Raw genomic sequence first — 18,981 nt, 5'->3', positions numbered from 1 at the left:
ACATCTGAGAAACCCACAAATCACTAATTGGGAATCTGCACGAAACAACACAGACACAGAAATTTATGAAGGATATTATACAATGATAAAACGGTCAATCACCAGGAAGATCTAACAATGATAAATACATAGTACCCAACATTAAAGCATCCAAATATATGAATCAAACATTGAGGGAAATGAAAGGAGAAACAAACAGCAACACAATAATGGTAGGTTTCAGTATCCCCACTTTCAATAATAGGGCATCCAGACATATCAATAGTGGAAGAGAGGACTTGAACAACACTATAGATCACATAGACCTAACAGACATACACAGAACATTCCACCCAACAGCAACAGAATACACATTCTTCCCAAAAGCACATGGAACATTATCCAGAATTGCCCAGATGTTAGGTTACAAAACAAGTCTTAATGAATTTAAGATGACTGAAATCAGACCTACTATCTCTTCAGACCACAGTGGAATAAAACTAGAAATCAATGGCCTAAGAAAACTAGAAAATTGACATATATGTGAAAATTAAACAAGATACTCTTCAACCACTAGAAAAATAAGAATAAATTATACCCAAAGTTAGCAGCAGAAGGAAATAATAAAGATTGAAGCATAAATAAACGAAATATAGACTATAAAACAAAATAAAAATCAATGAAACTAAGAGTTAGTTATTTGAAAATAGTAAATTGACGAATCTTTAGCTAGACTAAGAACAAAAGAAAATTCACATTAAAAAATCAGAAATGAAACAGAGGATACTACTTCTGATGCCACAGAAATAAGAAGGATTACAAGAGACTAATATTAATCATTATAGGCTAACAACTTAGATAACCTAAGAAAAACAGATAAATTCCTAGAAACACACAACCTACCATGACTGAATCATGAGAAAATACAGTATGTTAAGACTTACAACTAGCAAGGAGATTGAATCAGTAATCAAAAACCTCCCAACACAGAAAAGTCAAGGACCAGAGGGCTCCACTGAAGAATTCTATCAAATATTTAAAGAAGAATTAAAATCAATCTTTCTCAAACTCTTCCAAAAAACTGAAGAGGAAACACTTTCAAATTCATTTTACGAGGTCACCATGATCCTGACACTAAACCCAGACAAAGACATGACAAAAAAAGACCACACGCCAATATCCCTAACAAACATAGGTACAAATATCCTCAACAAAACAATAGCAAGCCAAATTCAACAACACATTAAAAAAAATCATATACCATGATCAAGTGAAATTTATCCCTGGGATGCAAAGATGGTTCAACATATGAAAATCAATCAATCAATCACATTAACAGAAAGGATAAAAATCACATAATGAATTCAATAGATGCAGAAAAAGCATTTGACGAAAATTAACACCTTTTCATGATAAAAACACTTTCAACCATTAGAAATAGAGAAAATTATCTAAACATAATAAAGGCCACATATGAAAGCCTACAGCTAACATCATACTTAAGTGAAAAACTGAAAGCTTTTTCTCTAAGATCAAGAAGATAAAGATGTCTACTCTTGCCACTTCTATGCCATATAGTACCGAAAGACCTAGCTAGAGCAATTAAGCAATAAAAAGAAGTCAAAGGCATCCAAATCAGAAAGAAAGAACTAAAATTATCTTTGTTCATTAATGATGCAATCTTATATGCAGAAAACCTTATTTTAAAAATGCTGTTAGAACCAATAAAAGAATTCAGTAAAGATGCAGAATACAGATTCAGCATACATAAATCATGAACAAGGCAAAAAAGAAATTAAGAAAATCCCATTTACAATAGCACCAAAAAGAATGAAATAGTTAGAAATAAACTTAACCAAGGAGGCAGAAAACTTGTACACTGAAAACTACAAAACATTGCTAAAAGAAATTAAACAAGACACAAATAAAAGACAGCACTGGTCATGCATTAAAGATTCAATATTTTTGAAATATCCACAGGACTCAAAGCAATCTACAGATTCAATGCAATCCCTATCAAAATCTCAATGACATTTTTTGCAGAAATAAGAAAAAGCAATCCCAAAACCCCAAAATTCAAAGGAACCACAAAGACCCCTAGTAGACACACACACACACACACACACACACACACACACAATCCTGAGAACAAACAAAGCTGGAGGCCTCATCCTTCCTGACAGGGGCCTACAAATGTATGAAAAAAGCTACAAAAATCAAAAACAGCAAAGTGTAACATAAAAACAGGCATGAAGACTAATGAAATACAATAGAGCACCCAGAAGTACATACACACAAATATAGTCAACTGATCTTCAACAAGGGTGCCAAGAATACACACTGGGGAAAGGATAGCCTCAACAGGCAGTGTTGTGAAAACTGAATGTCCACATATAAAATAATGAACCTAACCCTTATCTGACATCACACACAGAAACCTACTCAAAATGGATTAACTCCTTTCTCATTGTTGGAACTGAAATTTGTAGATAGGGAAGGACAGGAGGCTAGAATAATCCATGTAACGGATTAGAGTTGGAGACATCAGTATGAGCTTGTTTAGCTTAATATAGGTATGTATGATCATATAAATAATTATAGATATGTGTATATACGCAGGTTAGTATACACGCACATATTTCTTAGTTCTGTCAGCACCAAAAGGGCCTAAAAGAAATAACACCTCAGTAGCAATGAGCATACCTAGCTTGGTTTCTAACACCATTCTTCAATAAAAGGAACCAGAGTTCCTTGGAGAAGTAACTGATTCTAGGATTGGGCAGGAAATACCCAAGATGAGCCTGGAGCATCTTGCACTGCCAGAGAGTAAGAAAATACTTTCCAAGATGAAAAAGAAAAAGAAAATGCAACCCCCTGCCCTGAAAAAAATAAAAAGTCCAACCTCATTGATGGGGATATGTCAAATGGACACAGGAGCCAAGTGAAAGAGCTCCTAATGGCCAAGCCTAGAACAATTTGAGTAACAAAGCAGTACTGAATTATAACCCAAAGTATACAATGAGTCCATACTGATAAGTAGAAAGCTCAATAGTGGAAAAGAAACAAATATGTACCAAATTCCACACCATTTATATAGATATTCCAGCCTCAGAAAGGAGAGCACACCTGCCCACTCCTTAAGTATGGGCTGAACTATAGTGATTTCCTTAAGTACAGTAAGAAAAGGGAAAAATGAAGAGTCAGTTCATAGTGAAGACACCTGTACCTCAGCCAGGTAACAAGATTAATATCAAGCCATAACTCATGTTAATAATATGTACCCTTGATTTGATGTAAATGGCATTTTATCTCTGTGATCTTCCTTCTCAACACCCATAATCCAATTCTAATCATGAAGAAAAACATCAAATTCCAATAGAGAGAGACATCCCACAAAGTATTTTGCCCACACTCTTCAACACTGTCAAGGTCATCAAAAACATGCCAACTAAATGTAATATGGTATCTAGGATGGAATCCTGGGGCAGGAAAAGGACACTAGGGAAAAACTTAGAAAGTCAGGAGATCGAGACCATCCTGGCTAACACGGTGAAACCCCGTCTCTACTAAGAAATACAAAAAATAGCCGGGCGAGGTGGCGGGCGCCTGTAGTCCCAGCTACTCGGGAGGCTGAGGCCGGAGAATGGCGTGAACCCGGGAGGCGGAGCTTGCAGTGAGCTGAGATCCGGCCACTGCACTCCAGCCTGGGCTACAGAGCGAGACTCCGTCTCAAAAAAAAAAAAAAAAAAAAAAAAAGAAAGTCTGAATAGACTCTAGAATTTACTTAACAATAATGTGTCAATATTAGTTCACTAATTATAACAAATGCACTGTACTAATGTAAAATGTTAATAATATAGAAACTCTGTACTATCTTTTAAAGTTTATCTAAAACTGATCTAAAAACATATAGGGTCCATTTACATGGGGGCGGGGGGAAGATAAGCCACAGATTAGAAGAAAGCATTTGCAAAGTATCTCTCTAATAAAGGATTTGTATTCACATAAGTCAAAAGAGCTCTCAAAATTCAATACTCGGAAGACAAAAAATCCAACTGAAAAATGGGCAACAGATCTGAGCAGACATTTCACTGAAGATGTATACATGGCAAATATGCACATGAAAAGATGCTCAACATCACTGGTCATTAGGGAAATTTGTTAAATATTGCTAAAACCACAGTGAGACACATACATATTAAAATAACCGAAATTAAAAAGACTGGCAATGCCAAGTGTTGGCAAGATGGAGGCAGAACCCTCATAGACTGCAATGGAAATGCAAAATGTTAAAATCACTTAGAAAAAGCTTGACAGTCATTATTCTAAGTGAAGTAACTCGGGAATGGAAAACCTAAGCTATGAGGATACAAAGGCATAAGAGTAATATAATGAACCTTGTGGACTCAGGGAGGAAGGTTGGGAGGGGTGTGAAGGATAAAATATTACATTAAGGGTACAGTATACTGCTTGGGTGACAGGAGCAATAAAATCTCAGAAATCAGCACTAAATAACTTCTCTATGTAACCAAAAACCACCTGTACCCTCAAAAATTATTCAAATAAAAAAAATTTTAAGTTCAGGAGTATCTTGAAAAAATAAACCTACCATATCATCCAGTCATTTCATTCTAAAGTACTTGCTAAAAAAAAAATAAAAGCATATGTTCGTTCAAAGATGTATGCAAGAAATTTCACAGCATTCTATGTATTCTAATGAATAAAACTTGAACCAACCAAAATATCCATTAACAGGTGAATAAATTGTGGCAGAACTCTACAACATAATACTTCTGAACAATAAAAAGAAATGAGCTACTGATACATGCAACATGAATGAAACTCAAGATAATGCTGAAAGAAGCCAGATTTTTTTTAAAAAAATAGTACATACTATATGATACCTTTATACTAAACTTTCAAAAATGCAACAATCTGTAGTGACAGGAAGCAGATCAGTGGTTACCTGTGGGAAATGGAAGGGGCAGGGACTACAGAGGACGAAGAGGAAACCTTCAGGAGTGTTCAAATGTTCATTATCCTAATTTGTGGTGATGCGTTCATGGATGTAAATATGTGTATGTCAAAATATCACATTGCACACTTTAATATGTATACTATTTAGTATACTGATCCAATTTCGATAAAGCTGCTGAATATGCTAATAGAGTGTTACCAAGTGGTGAGAGAGTGACTAACTACACAGCAAGATGTTTTCCTTCTAAAGGAGATACTGCATGGAAAGTTGAAATTTAGAAGAGACTTCACGATGGGTGCTATTCAAAGTGCTGTTCTACAAACCATCACTGGCCCGTAATAACAAATAACTTGCACAAGAAGGTAAATTACCTACCACACTAAGCACAGTTTCCTTCAGCTGATAATTTTTTTAAAACCAAAATTTCTTGATGAAGAAAGCAGTATACTGACACACTTTCTGGCCCAAGCTCCATATTGAATCACTGACCTGTAACAAACAGTTCACAGACAAGCACTTCTCTGCAGACACATTTTTGAGTAGCACTGTTTAGACCACACTCAGAAAACTCTCTAAGCCTATCCTCACCTGTATGATGAGAATAGTAATAATTGCTCTGGATGCCTCAAAGAATAGTATGATGCTCTAATGAGCCATATGGCTTGCAAATAGCAAGCACCTATTAATTACGTATTATTGAGTTATGTATAATTACGTATAACTACTGAGTTATTTGGAGTCATTTAAAATAAATATATAAAAATAAAACAAGACACTTTTCATTTGCTCAGAATGCTTGTTGTTAAAGTTAACTGAGGTTACAAATGGTTTGTTTTTCCAATGAATTTAACATTCAAAAGTATTCAATATTGAGTTTATTAACAAAAGTGGACCTGTACATAGTCTTATCTCATATTTGAATAATACACACACTGCACAATGGCAACTATTTTTTATCAGAGCAACGTTTCCCAAACATAGAAGTGCAGAAGTAAAACTGTTATTTTCATTTTTCTGTATTCTTTAGTTTCTAGAATTCATAAACTCAAAATTGTTCACATAAGTTTAGAGTATTTGTTCTTGTTTATCTCTGACAAAGAGGTGTTCTCTAAGAAATTTTATATTTTATAATCTTTCCTCTGAAATATGAGAAAGACATGGAATCTCCTGAGTTATATATGCAGCGTATACATTCTTTGAAAAACTTTAAAAAAATATCACAAAGTAATTATATACCCATAATATATGTTGCTATTCACATAATTCTTTAAGCAATATTCAAGTATATTTGTGCTTTACATTTTTACATTACTTTAGAACCTATTTTTAGCTTTCAATAAAACTGTGTATCTCTAAAGATTTCTCAAGTATTTAATAAATGAGGCAAAACAATCATGAAAATATAAACTGCTACTATAGATTTTTCATCTTTCATTTTATGCATTTCCTCTCAACCATGTAATTTCCTGTTAAGGAATGTGGATACATTTTTATCTTTATAATATCAACATTGCTGCTTTCTCAGCCTGTTGCAACAGTCAAGACATCATAGCGTTTCTGAACACACAGTATTCACTCTGCCATATAAGTTGGAGCAATAAAATCTGATAGCACTGGTATTCATCATTGCCAGTTATTTCAACTGCAGGACCACCTTAAAACACAAATTGAACAGAAAATATCAGGTTATACAAGACTGATACTGATATATTCCATATTAAATGCTTTGAAGTCTCTGAAAAAGAGCATGGAGAACTCATAACAAGGAAGTACAATACACAGTAACTGATGACATATGCCTGCCAGAATCTACAGTTCAGAATCTGTTACCATTTATATCGGGCTCTACCACATGCACCCTTCACACATGTAGCCCCACTCAGCCATCCAGCCAAGCCCGAGCTGCTCGTTTGGTTAATAGGCATGTGGACCAGTGATCAAAGCACTACAATGTTTGAGCAAATGCAGAGTGTGGAGAGAAGCTGAAGTTTATGGGAGTTTTTAAAAAGCAGGATCAAGAAGATTAAATAGTGGGGCAGTAGAGGTTGTAAGAATTACTGAGACTTAATCACTGAGATGAGATAACTAGAGAAAACACTGAGCAATAACGAAGAAACATACGTATACAAAGATAATTATTTTTACTCCTCCTCACAACAGTTTCCACTGTTTAAATATTATTTTTCTCATTTATTAAACATTAGGAGCAGTTACTGTTATTTAGCCACTCCACTGTAAATGTGAAGTTTTTCGACATTCATTAGTTCTGCCTTGCCTCAGTCTGATTTTGTCATAATAACTACAGGCCATATTTTGTCTTCCATAGAGGATCATAAAAGCAATTTTCTATTATTAGTCCAGTTAATAAAGCCACTTTTTCTTCAGGATCGTAATTTTTTTTAATCATAAAAACTCTTCAGAATCAATTAATTTTATTATTCTAAGGTAAAAATTTTATTTTTATCATTAATGAGCGTTGAAGCAAAAGAAATTCAGCTGTTAGAATAGCACTATTATTCTTTCAAAAATTACTTAATACATTATGTTCAAAACTAAGTAATTGAACATTACAAAACATAATCAATATCTAAAACTAGAGCTCAGAACATACTAACAAAGTATTTTCTGTGCTTAACATAAAACATCAGGAGAAAAAAACACTAAAAGTGAACTATGAGTCGAGGAGCATCAATCAAAACTTAAAACATTTGGCCAGATGCAGTGGCCCTTGCCTGTAATCCCAGCACTTTGGGAGGCCAAGGCGGGTAGATCACTTGAGGTCAAGAGTTTGAGACCAGCCTGGCCAACGTGGTGAAACCCCATCTCTACTAAAAATACAAAAATCAGTCAGGCGTGGTGGTGGGCATCTGTAATCCCAGCTAGTCTGGAGGCTCAGGCACGAGAATCGCTTGAACTCAGGAGGCAGAGGTTGCAGTGAGCCGAGATCACGCCACTGCCTTCCAGCCTGGGTGACACAGCAAGATTCCAACTCAAAAAAACCCAAAAGCCTTAAACATTCAAATCATATGACAAAATTATAGCAAATACCTTATTTGCTGCTTCCAAGGAATGTATTAGATTCTGCAGCTCCTCTCTACTCATTTCAATAGAATATGGCTTTACTTCACCATTTTCTTTTACATCTAGATGCAGGCTTAAAAGTGGCATTCGTAATGCAGCAATCTTGTCACTGGAAAGTGCAAGCTGTTTAAAATCAGAAAAATAGTAATTAATAAATAGTAAAAAGAACCATATTGAATATGCATCAGAGGTTAGTTAGCAGTACATTTTTTAAAAGTACTATTTGCTGTTGAGTATAGAGAAAAGTGAAAGAAACAAATTAAATCCATGCTAAAGCATATTTGAAGAATAGAGAGAGAAAGGAGAGTGAATAAAGGAGAGGAAATGGGTAGGAAAGTAAGATAACCAGTCAGCAATCTTGTGGCAGAAGCAGGTATGTAGATCAGAGTCATGCCTGGGAAGTAATGAAAGGGTCTAATGTACAGGAAACATAGAGAATTCTTAAAGAAGATTAAAGGCAACAAGAAGATGAAAGCTCATGTACAAAGATAAGTGAGACCAAAAATACTGGTAAACTCTCAGAACTTAAGATGCTTAATTAATGGTCAGCTATCTATCTATCACAATATTGATAAATACGTTATCAAGATACCATCTTCAATTAGAGCCACTCAACGGAAACACTCCGTACACTTACCTCACTTCTTAATTTATTTCTCTGGAATATATCCTAGGGGAATTGGAAGAACCAAATATTTATAATACTAGTACTTTTTGAAACGAGCACTGTAGCTTCCTTGGCAGACAGCATAGGGAAACTCAATTTTCCTGGAATCTGAGCCAGAAAAATCCACAAAAACTGAATCTTTGTTTAGAATGCTACCACTTGCAAAAAAATTACTTATGCAATGATAAGGGACATCTTCCCTAATGACCTCAAAGGATCTCTCTTGTAGTACATACACTATAGAATCAAATCTTGACATATCTCCTCCATTCTCTCACCCAAAAACAGGACCTATAATATCTGAGATCTGGAAGTAGCAGCTTCAGGTTAACTATCTTATGCATAATTCTCCTCCTCAATATTTCCAATAAATAGTTTTTCACCCTATGCTTAAATACCACCAATGATGATGCACGTGCTACCTCGAGAAGAGGTTACAATTACTTCCAGATATTCATACTTGTTAAAAAGTTCTTCCCTAGGTTGAATTGAAACCTATCTTATTGCAAATAATACACCTTAGTCCTTCACCTACTTTCTGGAGCCACAAAGCATTTATATATTCCCCCATCTATGACTTTTGGCCTTTTAAAGGTAAGTGTCATGTTTCTACTAGGTTTAATCTTTTCCAGGTACGTGGTATCAGTGTTTCAAAGCAATTTCACACACCATGATTTTAAGTTCCTAGTCATTCTTTGCTAGCTGGAGTCCAATTTGCTTAAATATCTATTAAGTTTGGCAGCCAAAACTAAACAGATATTACACTAAAAAGATGTTATCATTGGAAACAGAAGGTACTAGCACTATCTCTTGCTTGAAGAACTGCAATTCTGCTGGGCACAGTGGCTCACACCTGTAATCCCAGCACTTTGGGAGGCTGAGGTGGGCGGATCACCTAAGGTCGGGAGTTCACGACCAGCCTGACCAACATGGCAAAACCCCATCTCTACTAAAAATACAAAATTAGACAGGCGTGGTGGCACATGCCTGTAATCCCAGCTACTCGGGAGGCTGGGGCAGGAGAATCGCTTGAACCCGGGAGGTGGGGTTGCAGTTAGCTGAGATCCTGCCATTGCGCTCTAGCCTGGGCAACAAGAGTGAAACTCTTATCTCAAAAAAAAAAAAAAAGAACTACATTTCTACCAATAAAATATGGGCCTGAATCAACACGAATGAAGCTATACTTTGATAAACCAAAATAAACATTTCTCATATATGCTACCATTAACATCTCTCTCTTATCCTTTATTATTTTTTTCTGAGACAAAGTCACGCTCTGGTGCTCAGGCTGGAGTGAAGTGGCACGATGATCTTAGTTCACTGCAAGTTCCACCTCCTAGGTTCAAGCAATTCTCGTGCCTCAGCCTCCCAAGTAGCTGGGACTACAAGCACACACCAAAACACCCAGCTAATACTCGTATTTTTTCAGTAGAGTTGCAGTTTTGCCATGTTGGCCAGGCCAGTCTTGAACTCCTGGCCTCAAGTGATCCACCCGCCTTAGCCTCCCAAAGTGCTGGGATTACAGGCGTGAGCCACCGCACCTGGCCTCCTTTATCTTTTATATTTATAAAAATATAAAATCTGAAATTGAAACTAAATGTATAAAATTTAAATATTTAAATTAAACATCCTCTGTTTAGGTTGCCTATTTGATTCATTTGGTCATTGATGGAATTCGCTGTGACATAATTTTAAACTTTGTGTCACATTATACACGTGTTATAGCTCTAGTTTTATGTCACCTTCAGATATGATAAGCATCATATTCATAAAAATGTTGAAAATGACCGGGCCAAGACCAGAGCCACAGAGACTTCTTAACTAATATACATTCACCTGTCTTTGCTTAGTTATTTATCTGATTAGGAACCCACCTATTATCTTCCCACATTTTTCTTTACTTAATCCATATATACAACGTAAGGCACTTTATCCAGGGTCATGCTAAAATCAAGAAACAAAATTATTTGTTTCCTCTTCATCTACTGGTCTAGGTATCTTATAAGGACAAAAAGTGAGTCTGAGATTGTTCTTTATGAACTCTACTGATAGTGACTCTCCAAAATGTATTAAACACTGATGTTTTAATAGTATCTTACAGGTTTTCCTCCTAGAGGTAGAATCACATTTACCAGTCTTAAGAAAGCTATGAAGTCTAGAAAGTTGTGGTCAAAAATATATGTTGACCAGGTGGGATGGCTCACGCCTGTAAAACCAGCACTTTGGGGGGCCGAGGCCGGCAGATCACTCACTTGAGGCCAGGATTTGAGACCAGCCTAGCCAAAATGGCAAAACCCCAAATCTCCACCAAAGACACAAAAATTAGCTGGGTGTGGTGGCATGTGTCTATAGACCCAGCTACTCAGGAGGCTGAGGCAGAAGAATTGCTTGAACCCAGGAGGCAGAAGTTGCAGTGAGCTGAGATTGCACCACTGCACTCCAGCCTAGATGACAGAGCACGACTCTCTCTCAAAAAATAAATTATATATATATATGTATGTATGTATGTATCTATATGTTGACTATATGCTGTCCCATCACTTATGACATTTAATGATTTACAGATCTAACTAAATTTATTATCAATGTAATGTTATTACACGTGGCTTAGATGTTTGTAGTGTACTTATGCCCAAGTTAATGTAAGGTGTAATTTAAACTATCTTTGATATTTCTTTGGGATAATACACTCCCAAAATAACAAATTTTAGATACATGATATTATAAAGATATTTGTCTATATCCAGAAAATGAAATTAAAAATACACGTACTCATAGACTCTTACCTTTACCTGCCAATCAAAATCCTGCAGCTGTGCAGAGGAAATAGCAACTATTTCTCTTGACAGAGCCTGTTTGATTTCATCTTTCCTACTTTTCACACATTTCATGATAGTTTCTTGATGAAATGAATTCAACTGATTCAACTGCTGAAATATCTATAAAAATAAAAACAGACAAAAGGGGCTTTCTGTTTAAAAGGTAAAAACACAATTCCACTCTCCTTTTGCACACTTTTAAAGCAACAGTAAAAGAAAAAGAGAAATACTTCTGTAACTATAAAAAAGACTAAGATGAGAGTGAGTAACCAGAAAATAGGTTTTAACAAATTTCTGCAAAATAGAGAGTAAAGAAAAAGGACTGATGGAAGCAGCAGCGTGGAAATGAATACACCTGGAAAACACCAAAGCTGATACAGCCACGCAGGATGAGTATCTCAAATCCCAAAACGGGAAAAGTTCTGTGAACTGACAGGATGCTCAAAGGAAGTGCTCATTTGAACAGTTGAGATTTCAGATTTCAGATTTTTTTTAGCAGGGATGCTGCACTGGTGAGTATAATGCAAATATTGCAAAGTCAAAAAAATCTGAAATCCAAAACAGTTCTGGTCCCAAGCATTTCAAACAAAGGATACTCAACTTGTATTAATATATCAGACAATGTAGCCCTTAAGGCAAGAAGTGTTACAAGAAATACAGAAGGACAGTAAAAGGGCAATGCAACAGAAAGACACAACAATCATAAGTTCCTGAGTACCTAACACCATAGCTTCAAAACTTGGCAGCACTAAAAGAAATGAATAAATCCACATTCACAATTAGAGGTATTAATACAACTCTCAATAGCTGACACAAAGAAACAAAACAAATCAATGAGGATACAGAAGAATTGAAAAAATGTATTCTACCTAACCTTAGCAATATATACAATACTACACCTGACAACTGTAGAGTACACATTATTTTCAAATGTATATGGAACATTCACCATAATGTACCATATTCTGAGCCATTTAGCAAACCACATCAGATCTCAAAGAACTTAAATAATACTGTTTATATTTTTATTACTGGGTAATGAAGTCATGACTAACGAGAAAAGGTAACCAAAAAATTTCCGAATGTGTGAAAATTGAGTAGCACAACACTAAATAAATAAATAAAATTAATCTCACTTATTCTTCCTGTGAACAGGAAGAGGAAAAAAAATTCTTCCCAATTCATTCCATGAGGCCAGAATAAAACTTGACACCTTGACAAGAGGAAAAGAAAAAAAAAAAAAAAACACCTAGGCCAATATCACTCAAATATTGATATAAAAATCCTAAGCAAAATATTGGCAATCCAAATCAAGAGATATATAAAAAAGATAATACATCATGATCAAGTGGAGTTTATTTTGGCAGTGCAGCCTTAGTTTAACATTCAAAAATCACATTAACAAAATAAAGAAGAAACAATAACAAATTCAGGGAAAAGCATTTGATAAAATTCAGTATCCATTCATGGTAAAAATTCTCAGCAAAGTTAGAATTGTAGGATGCTTCTTTAGTCTGACAATGGATATCTATAAAATCACAGAGCTAACATACTAAATGGTGAAATAGTAAACACTTTCTCCCTAAAGTTAGGAATAGACATATATCTACTATGCCTGCTTTTTTAAAAGAAACACTGACTGCTGGTGTTAGCCAATGCACAAAGGTAAGAAAAATAAATGAAAGATGTTAAAGTTGAAAAAGAAAATTATTATATACAATCTCCCCCCAAAAAATCTATATACAATTGGATACAGTAAACAAATTTAGAAAGGCTGTGGGACACAAGGTATATAACAATCAACTGTTTGTACATACTAGCAAAAAACTACTAAAAATTAAAGATCAAAAACATCATTTACTCAGAAATAAAAAATATTTGCAAGAGCTCAACACTGAAAACTACAAAATACGAGAGAGAAACCAAAGCCCTCTAAATAAATAGAGGGCTGCCCATGTTCATAACTTTGGAAAGCTAAATGTTGTTGTCAATTCTTCCCACAAATGATCTAGTGATTCAGTGCAATCTCCATCAAAAATCCAGCAGGTTTGTAGGTTAAAACCGAAAAGTTGATTCTAGAGGGTTATCTGAAAATATAATAGCCAAGGCACTCCTGAAGAAGCATGACAATGAAGGTCTTCTATTACCAGATATCAAGACATAATTTAACTTAGCTTTAATTCTACAGTAATTAAAGCAGTGTAGCATTGGCAAATACACACAAGCAGACTAGTGGAATACATTAAAGAGTCAAGATACAGAGGCACAAATATATGGCCATTTGATTTACAATAAAGGCAGCACAGCAATATTGTGTGGCAAGGATGGTCATTTCAATAAGTGGTCAACTGGCTATTCATGTAGAAAATTTTGAACTTGGCCTCCATTCCATACACAAATATTAATTCAAAATGCATCAGTGACATAATGTGAGAGCTAAAACAATCAAGCTTCTACAAGAACACATCCAAGAATCTTCATATCTTCGGCACAAATATTTCTGAAACAAAACACTAATAGTATTAGCCAGCAAAAGAAATATTGACAAAGTAGATCTGTTAAATTTCACAACTTGTTTCACCAAAAGACACCATTAAGAGAGTAAAAAGGCAAGCACATAATAGAAAATATTTAAAATACATATTTCTAACAATGAGCTCATATCCAGAATATCATCCAAATCAATGACAAACATAAATAACTTGATTTTCAGAAAAGTGAGCAACCTACACAAGGTCAAATGATTTTTGACAAAGATGCAAAAGTAATTCAGTGGAAGAAGGATATCCTACGACCATGCAATTTCACTTCAAGATATCTACCCCAGAAAAGCTGATGTGAGTGTGAACAAGAAGACATGTAAAGAATGTTTATAGCAGCATTACTTGTAATAATGAAAGAAGCAATGACTATTAGTAGGGAGATAAATAAATCTTATTTGATTTCTATCATCAAATACAAGGATTTAAAATACACTAGATCCACATTTATCAATGTAAAACACAATGCTGCATTTAAAACAATTTACAAGTGCAGACATATGTTACATTTTATTACAAGTTATACACTTACATACCCCAAATAATTCAATATACTCAAAGATTCAAACATACATACAATATATAATACAAAACATGAACACCACCTTCAAGAGTGGTGATCTCTAGGTGAAAGTGGGATATCCAGGTGTGGGATAGGAGAATTTTGGTAACCTCTGTAATGCTTTATTTCTGAAAGAAACACACACATTGCAAAACGTTAACACCTGTTTAACTGGTAATGCGAATGTAGGTATCAGTTATATAACTTCTTGTTTTCTTCTGTATGCTTTAAATGTTTCACAATTAAAAGAGTAAAAACAACCAAAAACAAAACTGCAAAAACCTAGGATTTCCACAGATTTTTCCATTCACAATTATAAGGTATTTGTTGTTACTGATGATGGCCCTTGTATTATACACTGCTCTAAAAAAACTCAGAAGGAAACCTGGGCATTATTTATTGTAAGTTATAGAAATGTGCAGAGAAGTTACCTCTTCATCAGATAAGTTTTTACCAACTACAGCTTTAAAAAATTTGGCAATATCTTCTAAAACGTGCATCCATTCTTCTGATTCCCAAACAGTGTGATAATCTTGGTACACAGGATAAGCTCGACCACAAATGCCATCTATTATTTTGTGAAGAAGCTAGCAAGAAAAACACAAATAAATGCACTTATAAGTAAAATGATAAAACAAATTTATCTTCCTCTTAACAAACATTGGGAGATGTTCATGTTATCTGCAAGACCAGCCTAAGTTAAAATGTATAAACCACTTTTAAGATTATTCTAATTAAAAATTAGAACTCATAAAAATCCTAGACTTTCTATTATTATGTCGACCTTCAGAAACTAAAATAATTTTATAAAAATTACATAATGAAAAAACTAAAAGGAAGATACGTATAAAGGATATATTTACAGCAATGACCAAACAAAAGGATAGGACTTACATTAAAGTCTCTTACTGTAGTCCTATAAGCTACATTTTGCTTTGCCTCCACTTTCACAATATACTTTTTTTTCTTTTGAGGGTCTCAGTATGTTGCCCAGACTGGCCTTCAACTCCTGAACTCATGCAATTTTCCCATCTCACCCTCCCAAGTAGCTAGGACTGCAGGCGAGCACCACCACACCCAGCTCAGCAGTTACTTTAGATGTATTCCCAGAAAGTCTTCAGTACTTTTTTCCTTTTTTCTACATTCCTTTCTATGCTATTAGTATCTTACTATCAGCAATGGAAAGCCTAACACATGTATAACTTAACATAGTGATTAAGACTATGGATTTTGGAATAAAACTATCCAGTTCAAATCCCAGTTGCAGTACTTTCGAGTTTTATTTAAATCTTCGAGTCTGTTTCCTCAAGTGTTAAATGAGGATATCATCTCTTCTCTTAATCTTGCTGTAAGGATTGAAGAAGAATACACGGAAATCACTTGACATCTTCCAGGCATGTACAAAGACATGCAGACATTGCTAACCCTCGTTACCATCCTTATTATTATTATCACTACTCCTCTTCCTCCAATTCATGCCTTCAACATCTATTAACTGAGATAACACAATGCCAGTACTATTCTAAGCACTTAACATATACTAAGGTTATCTTTCTCAAAGTTATTTGTATCTTACAAGAGTAGTATTTGAACCAAATAACTTGGAAATAATCATATTCCACCCCATTTTAACTAATAACTCCTTCCCTCTAACACCACACTTGCCAGAACACAAGCAACTGCTTCCAAATGGTGGCTAATATACTATACAAATTGATCTTTTATTTACCATAAATCAACATACTCAATTTTGACTTCATTCAAAATTCTCTACAGCTTATCCTATACCGTCCCCATGCTAAAGCAAAACCCAGAACTCAAACTGAAAAATAAAAGCATTCTCTTTTTCGCAATATGTTTGTTATTCACTCACAAATATGTAATGCACACTTCATCCCAGTTACTAAATAAGGTCATGGAAATGACTTTATTTAATGGCAAAGAAACTATAATAGCTACTGTTATGGAGCCCTAACTAGGTACCATGCTCTGGACTGATCCTCATTACAACTCTGAAGTAACCATTGTTATTATTCCTAATTTACAAATGAGGAAACTGAGAATAAATAAGGCCCTACCATAACAGAGCTTTAGTCCATTCGAAAAAGGCAAACATACAAATGCATGTAATTAAGAATGATGGGGACATAACAAAAATATATACAAGGTACAAAGGAGCACAGAGAGGAAGCAAGGAAAACTCCATCTTAAAAGGATGAGTAGTTGGCCAAGCAAACAGGAGAGAAGAAGTGCATTTCTAGATACAAGCAACGGCATATATACAGGAGGCAAACTGTAAAATCACACTGCTTGATTTATGGAATAGCAAGTTATTTTGGGGGGTGCCTAGGGGGTGACAGGAGACAAGGCTGGAGAGGTGGGTGGAGCCAAACCAAAAAGGGCCTGTGTACAAAGCAAAAGAGCCTAGTGCTCAACCGGGAAGCAATCTATTCACACATTTGCATTATTTTTTCATATATTTGCTAACAGGTTGGAAGATGTAAGAAAAGAAAGAGGCTGAGCCCAGGTGCCTCAATTTTCAGTTAAGGAATTAAAGATTAAGGGGCTTAAATTGTTGAGGACACTCAAAATGGAGGCAGTAAAGAGGTAGAAGAGATGTGAAAAGGAGAGCCCATAGAACGTCAGGTTGAGGGGCTGGGTGAAAGTGGTGGTGCCACAAACCAAAAATGAGGCTACGGGAGGAGTAGGTCCAGAGGGAAAGAAGAGCTCACGCAAGGGCATACTGAATTTGAGGTACCTGTGGCAGACGCCTGACACTCAGGGAAGAGATTTTGGTTTGGGGTTTTGGGGGTTTTGTTTTTTAACTGGCATTCTTGAACCATAGAGGAAGAAAATTTTGGCTGAACCTAGAGATTTAGGAGTCATCAACATATATGATAGTAAAGGTTATGCACCTTATCTAAATGGGTAGAATGAAGACAAGGAGAGCCAAAAGCCAATAAAAAACTCAGAATCGATAGATCTGAGCATAAGTTCCAGCTCTGCCACTTTCTGGATGGGCAATCCTGGGCAAGTTAGCCATAATTTCTGCTGACATTTCAGGTTCATCACTTGCAAAAACAGAGAAAATAATCAGGATGTTTTCTTTTTTCTTGACCCTGACAGGAGGTAAGTTCCTTTCTGTCTCCCCCACACTTTCTCCAGTGTAAACGGAACAGAGGAAATAGGAAGACCAAAATTGAGACTTATAAAAAAGATGCTCCACCAGGGGACAGGCTGTGTGTCTCACTCACCATTTTACCTCATCCCATCGGGACGCTCAATGTATGGTAGACTTCAGTGAAAAACTGGCTGAACAAACGAATGTGGTTGCTTTTCTCCAGATTCTCACAAGCCAGGTTGTTTCATAGACTGGAAGTCAATGGGTACATCACCTCTTGGGACGACCCTAACAAAAGTAACTCGCCCAGTTATTTCACTTCCTTCCAACTACCGTCAAGGGTGGAGGGGCAGGGTTCGCTTCGGTGTAGGTCACATAGTATTCCAGCATCTAGTACTGTGTCTGCTGCCTGGCAGGTAGGGAGCCTTTGGGAGGTATGTGTTGAATGAATGAAGAAAACGTATACGAAGCAGCAGCAAAAACCGACTTGACGCCATAAGCTTTCAAAGCCCCGTCTGGTGCCGGCGCTTCTGCGCGCAAAGGCCCTGGAGCTGCACCTCTAGGCCGGGGGTGGCGCCCCAAGCTGCCCACCTAGGCTCCCCAGGGAAGGCGGGGACCAACCACCCGAAATCACGCCCCTTCCTCCTCCCTTTCCTAGGGAGCTTGCGAAGGCGACTGGGTCGCACCCGGCCTGATCCGCACGCCGGGCCGTCCCGAAGCCCAGGCCCCGCTCCGCTTCCCCCAGTACCCTCCCTCACCTGCGGGCCCAGCTCGGCCGGCAGCTTCTGCAGCCGCCACAAGAGCGTCCCCTCTTCCGGCTCCATCCCTGCGCGAAGCTGGGTCACGTGACAAGGCTGGCGCTCGTCTAAAGCTACGGTTCGCCCACGTGACTGTCTCCGCGGAGAGGGGCGGGGCGTAGAACCAAGAAGTCCCTGTGCGCTTGCGCAGAGGCCGAACTACCGCTTTCCACGTAACCAGGGAGTCTGCAGTTTGCAGTGATGTGGCTAAGATACCCTTGTGCTATTATTTTAAAGGAACATTTACGTATCTTTCAACGCAGTTTGTACCTTTGTTCAGGGTTCTGTTGAACTTTCTCTGTAGTCTTTAGAAAACCTTCGAATAAATGTAACCATCTTTTTGGGTGCCTGGGCATGGTCATTCTCCCAGAGTTTTAACGTAAGTCTCTACTAAAGTATCCTGATTTGCAAAGTAAATTAAGGTTTTGCCATGAGCA

At 36.5% G+C, this 18,981-nt stretch overlaps 1 protein-coding gene across 2 annotated transcripts; it reads right to left on the bottom strand.

Annotated features, from left to right (window-relative positions):
* Positions 1–5,739: 5,739 nt before the first annotated feature.
* Positions 5,740–18,636, bottom strand: COMMD8 (COMM domain containing 8). 2 transcript variants are annotated; one of them, XM_025386671.1, is made up of 5 exons: positions 18,506–18,636; positions 15,058–15,213; positions 11,492–11,644; positions 8,006–8,161; positions 5,740–6,611 (listed from the first exon to the last, which is right to left on the bottom strand). In XM_025386671.1, exons 1-5 carry the CDS (start codon positions 18,569–18,571, stop codon positions 6,591–6,593), a joined length of 552 nt encoding a protein of 183 aa, XP_025242456.1. In that variant the 5' UTR covers positions 18,572–18,636; the 3' UTR covers positions 5,740–6,590. The 2 variants fall into 2 exon arrangements, with proteins under 2 accessions (XP_025242456.1, XP_025242457.1); XM_025386672.1 differs by having other exon boundaries at positions 11,498–11,644.
* Positions 18,637–18,981: the final 345 nt, after the last annotated feature.

The sequence above is a fragment of the Theropithecus gelada genome, chromosome 5 (genome assembly GCF_003255815.1).
Source record: "Theropithecus gelada isolate Dixy chromosome 5, Tgel_1.0, whole genome shotgun sequence".
NCBI classification, from domain to species: Eukaryota; Metazoa; Chordata; class Mammalia; order Primates; family Cercopithecidae; genus Theropithecus; species Theropithecus gelada.
The sequence above is the reverse complement of the archived record's forward strand: the minus strand, read 5'-3'. Positions and strand labels throughout refer to the sequence as shown.

What these genes read in the sequence shown, in the direction of transcription:
- COMMD8 (XM_025386671.1), bottom strand. Translation starts at nt 18,571, where the DNA reads ATGGAGCCGGAAGAGGGGACGCTCTTGTGGCGGCTGCAGAAGCTGCCG. An exon ending in CGGCCGAGCTGGGCCCGCAG is followed by an intron (nt 15,214 to 18,505) that starts GTGAGGGAGGGT and finishes TTTTCTTGCTAG; the next exon opens with CTTCTTCACAAAATAATAGA. An exon ending in CCTTGGAAGCAGCAAATAAG is followed by an intron (nt 6,612 to 8,005) that starts GTATTTGCTATA and finishes TTGTGTTTTAAG; the next exon opens with GTGGTCCTGCAGTTGAAATA.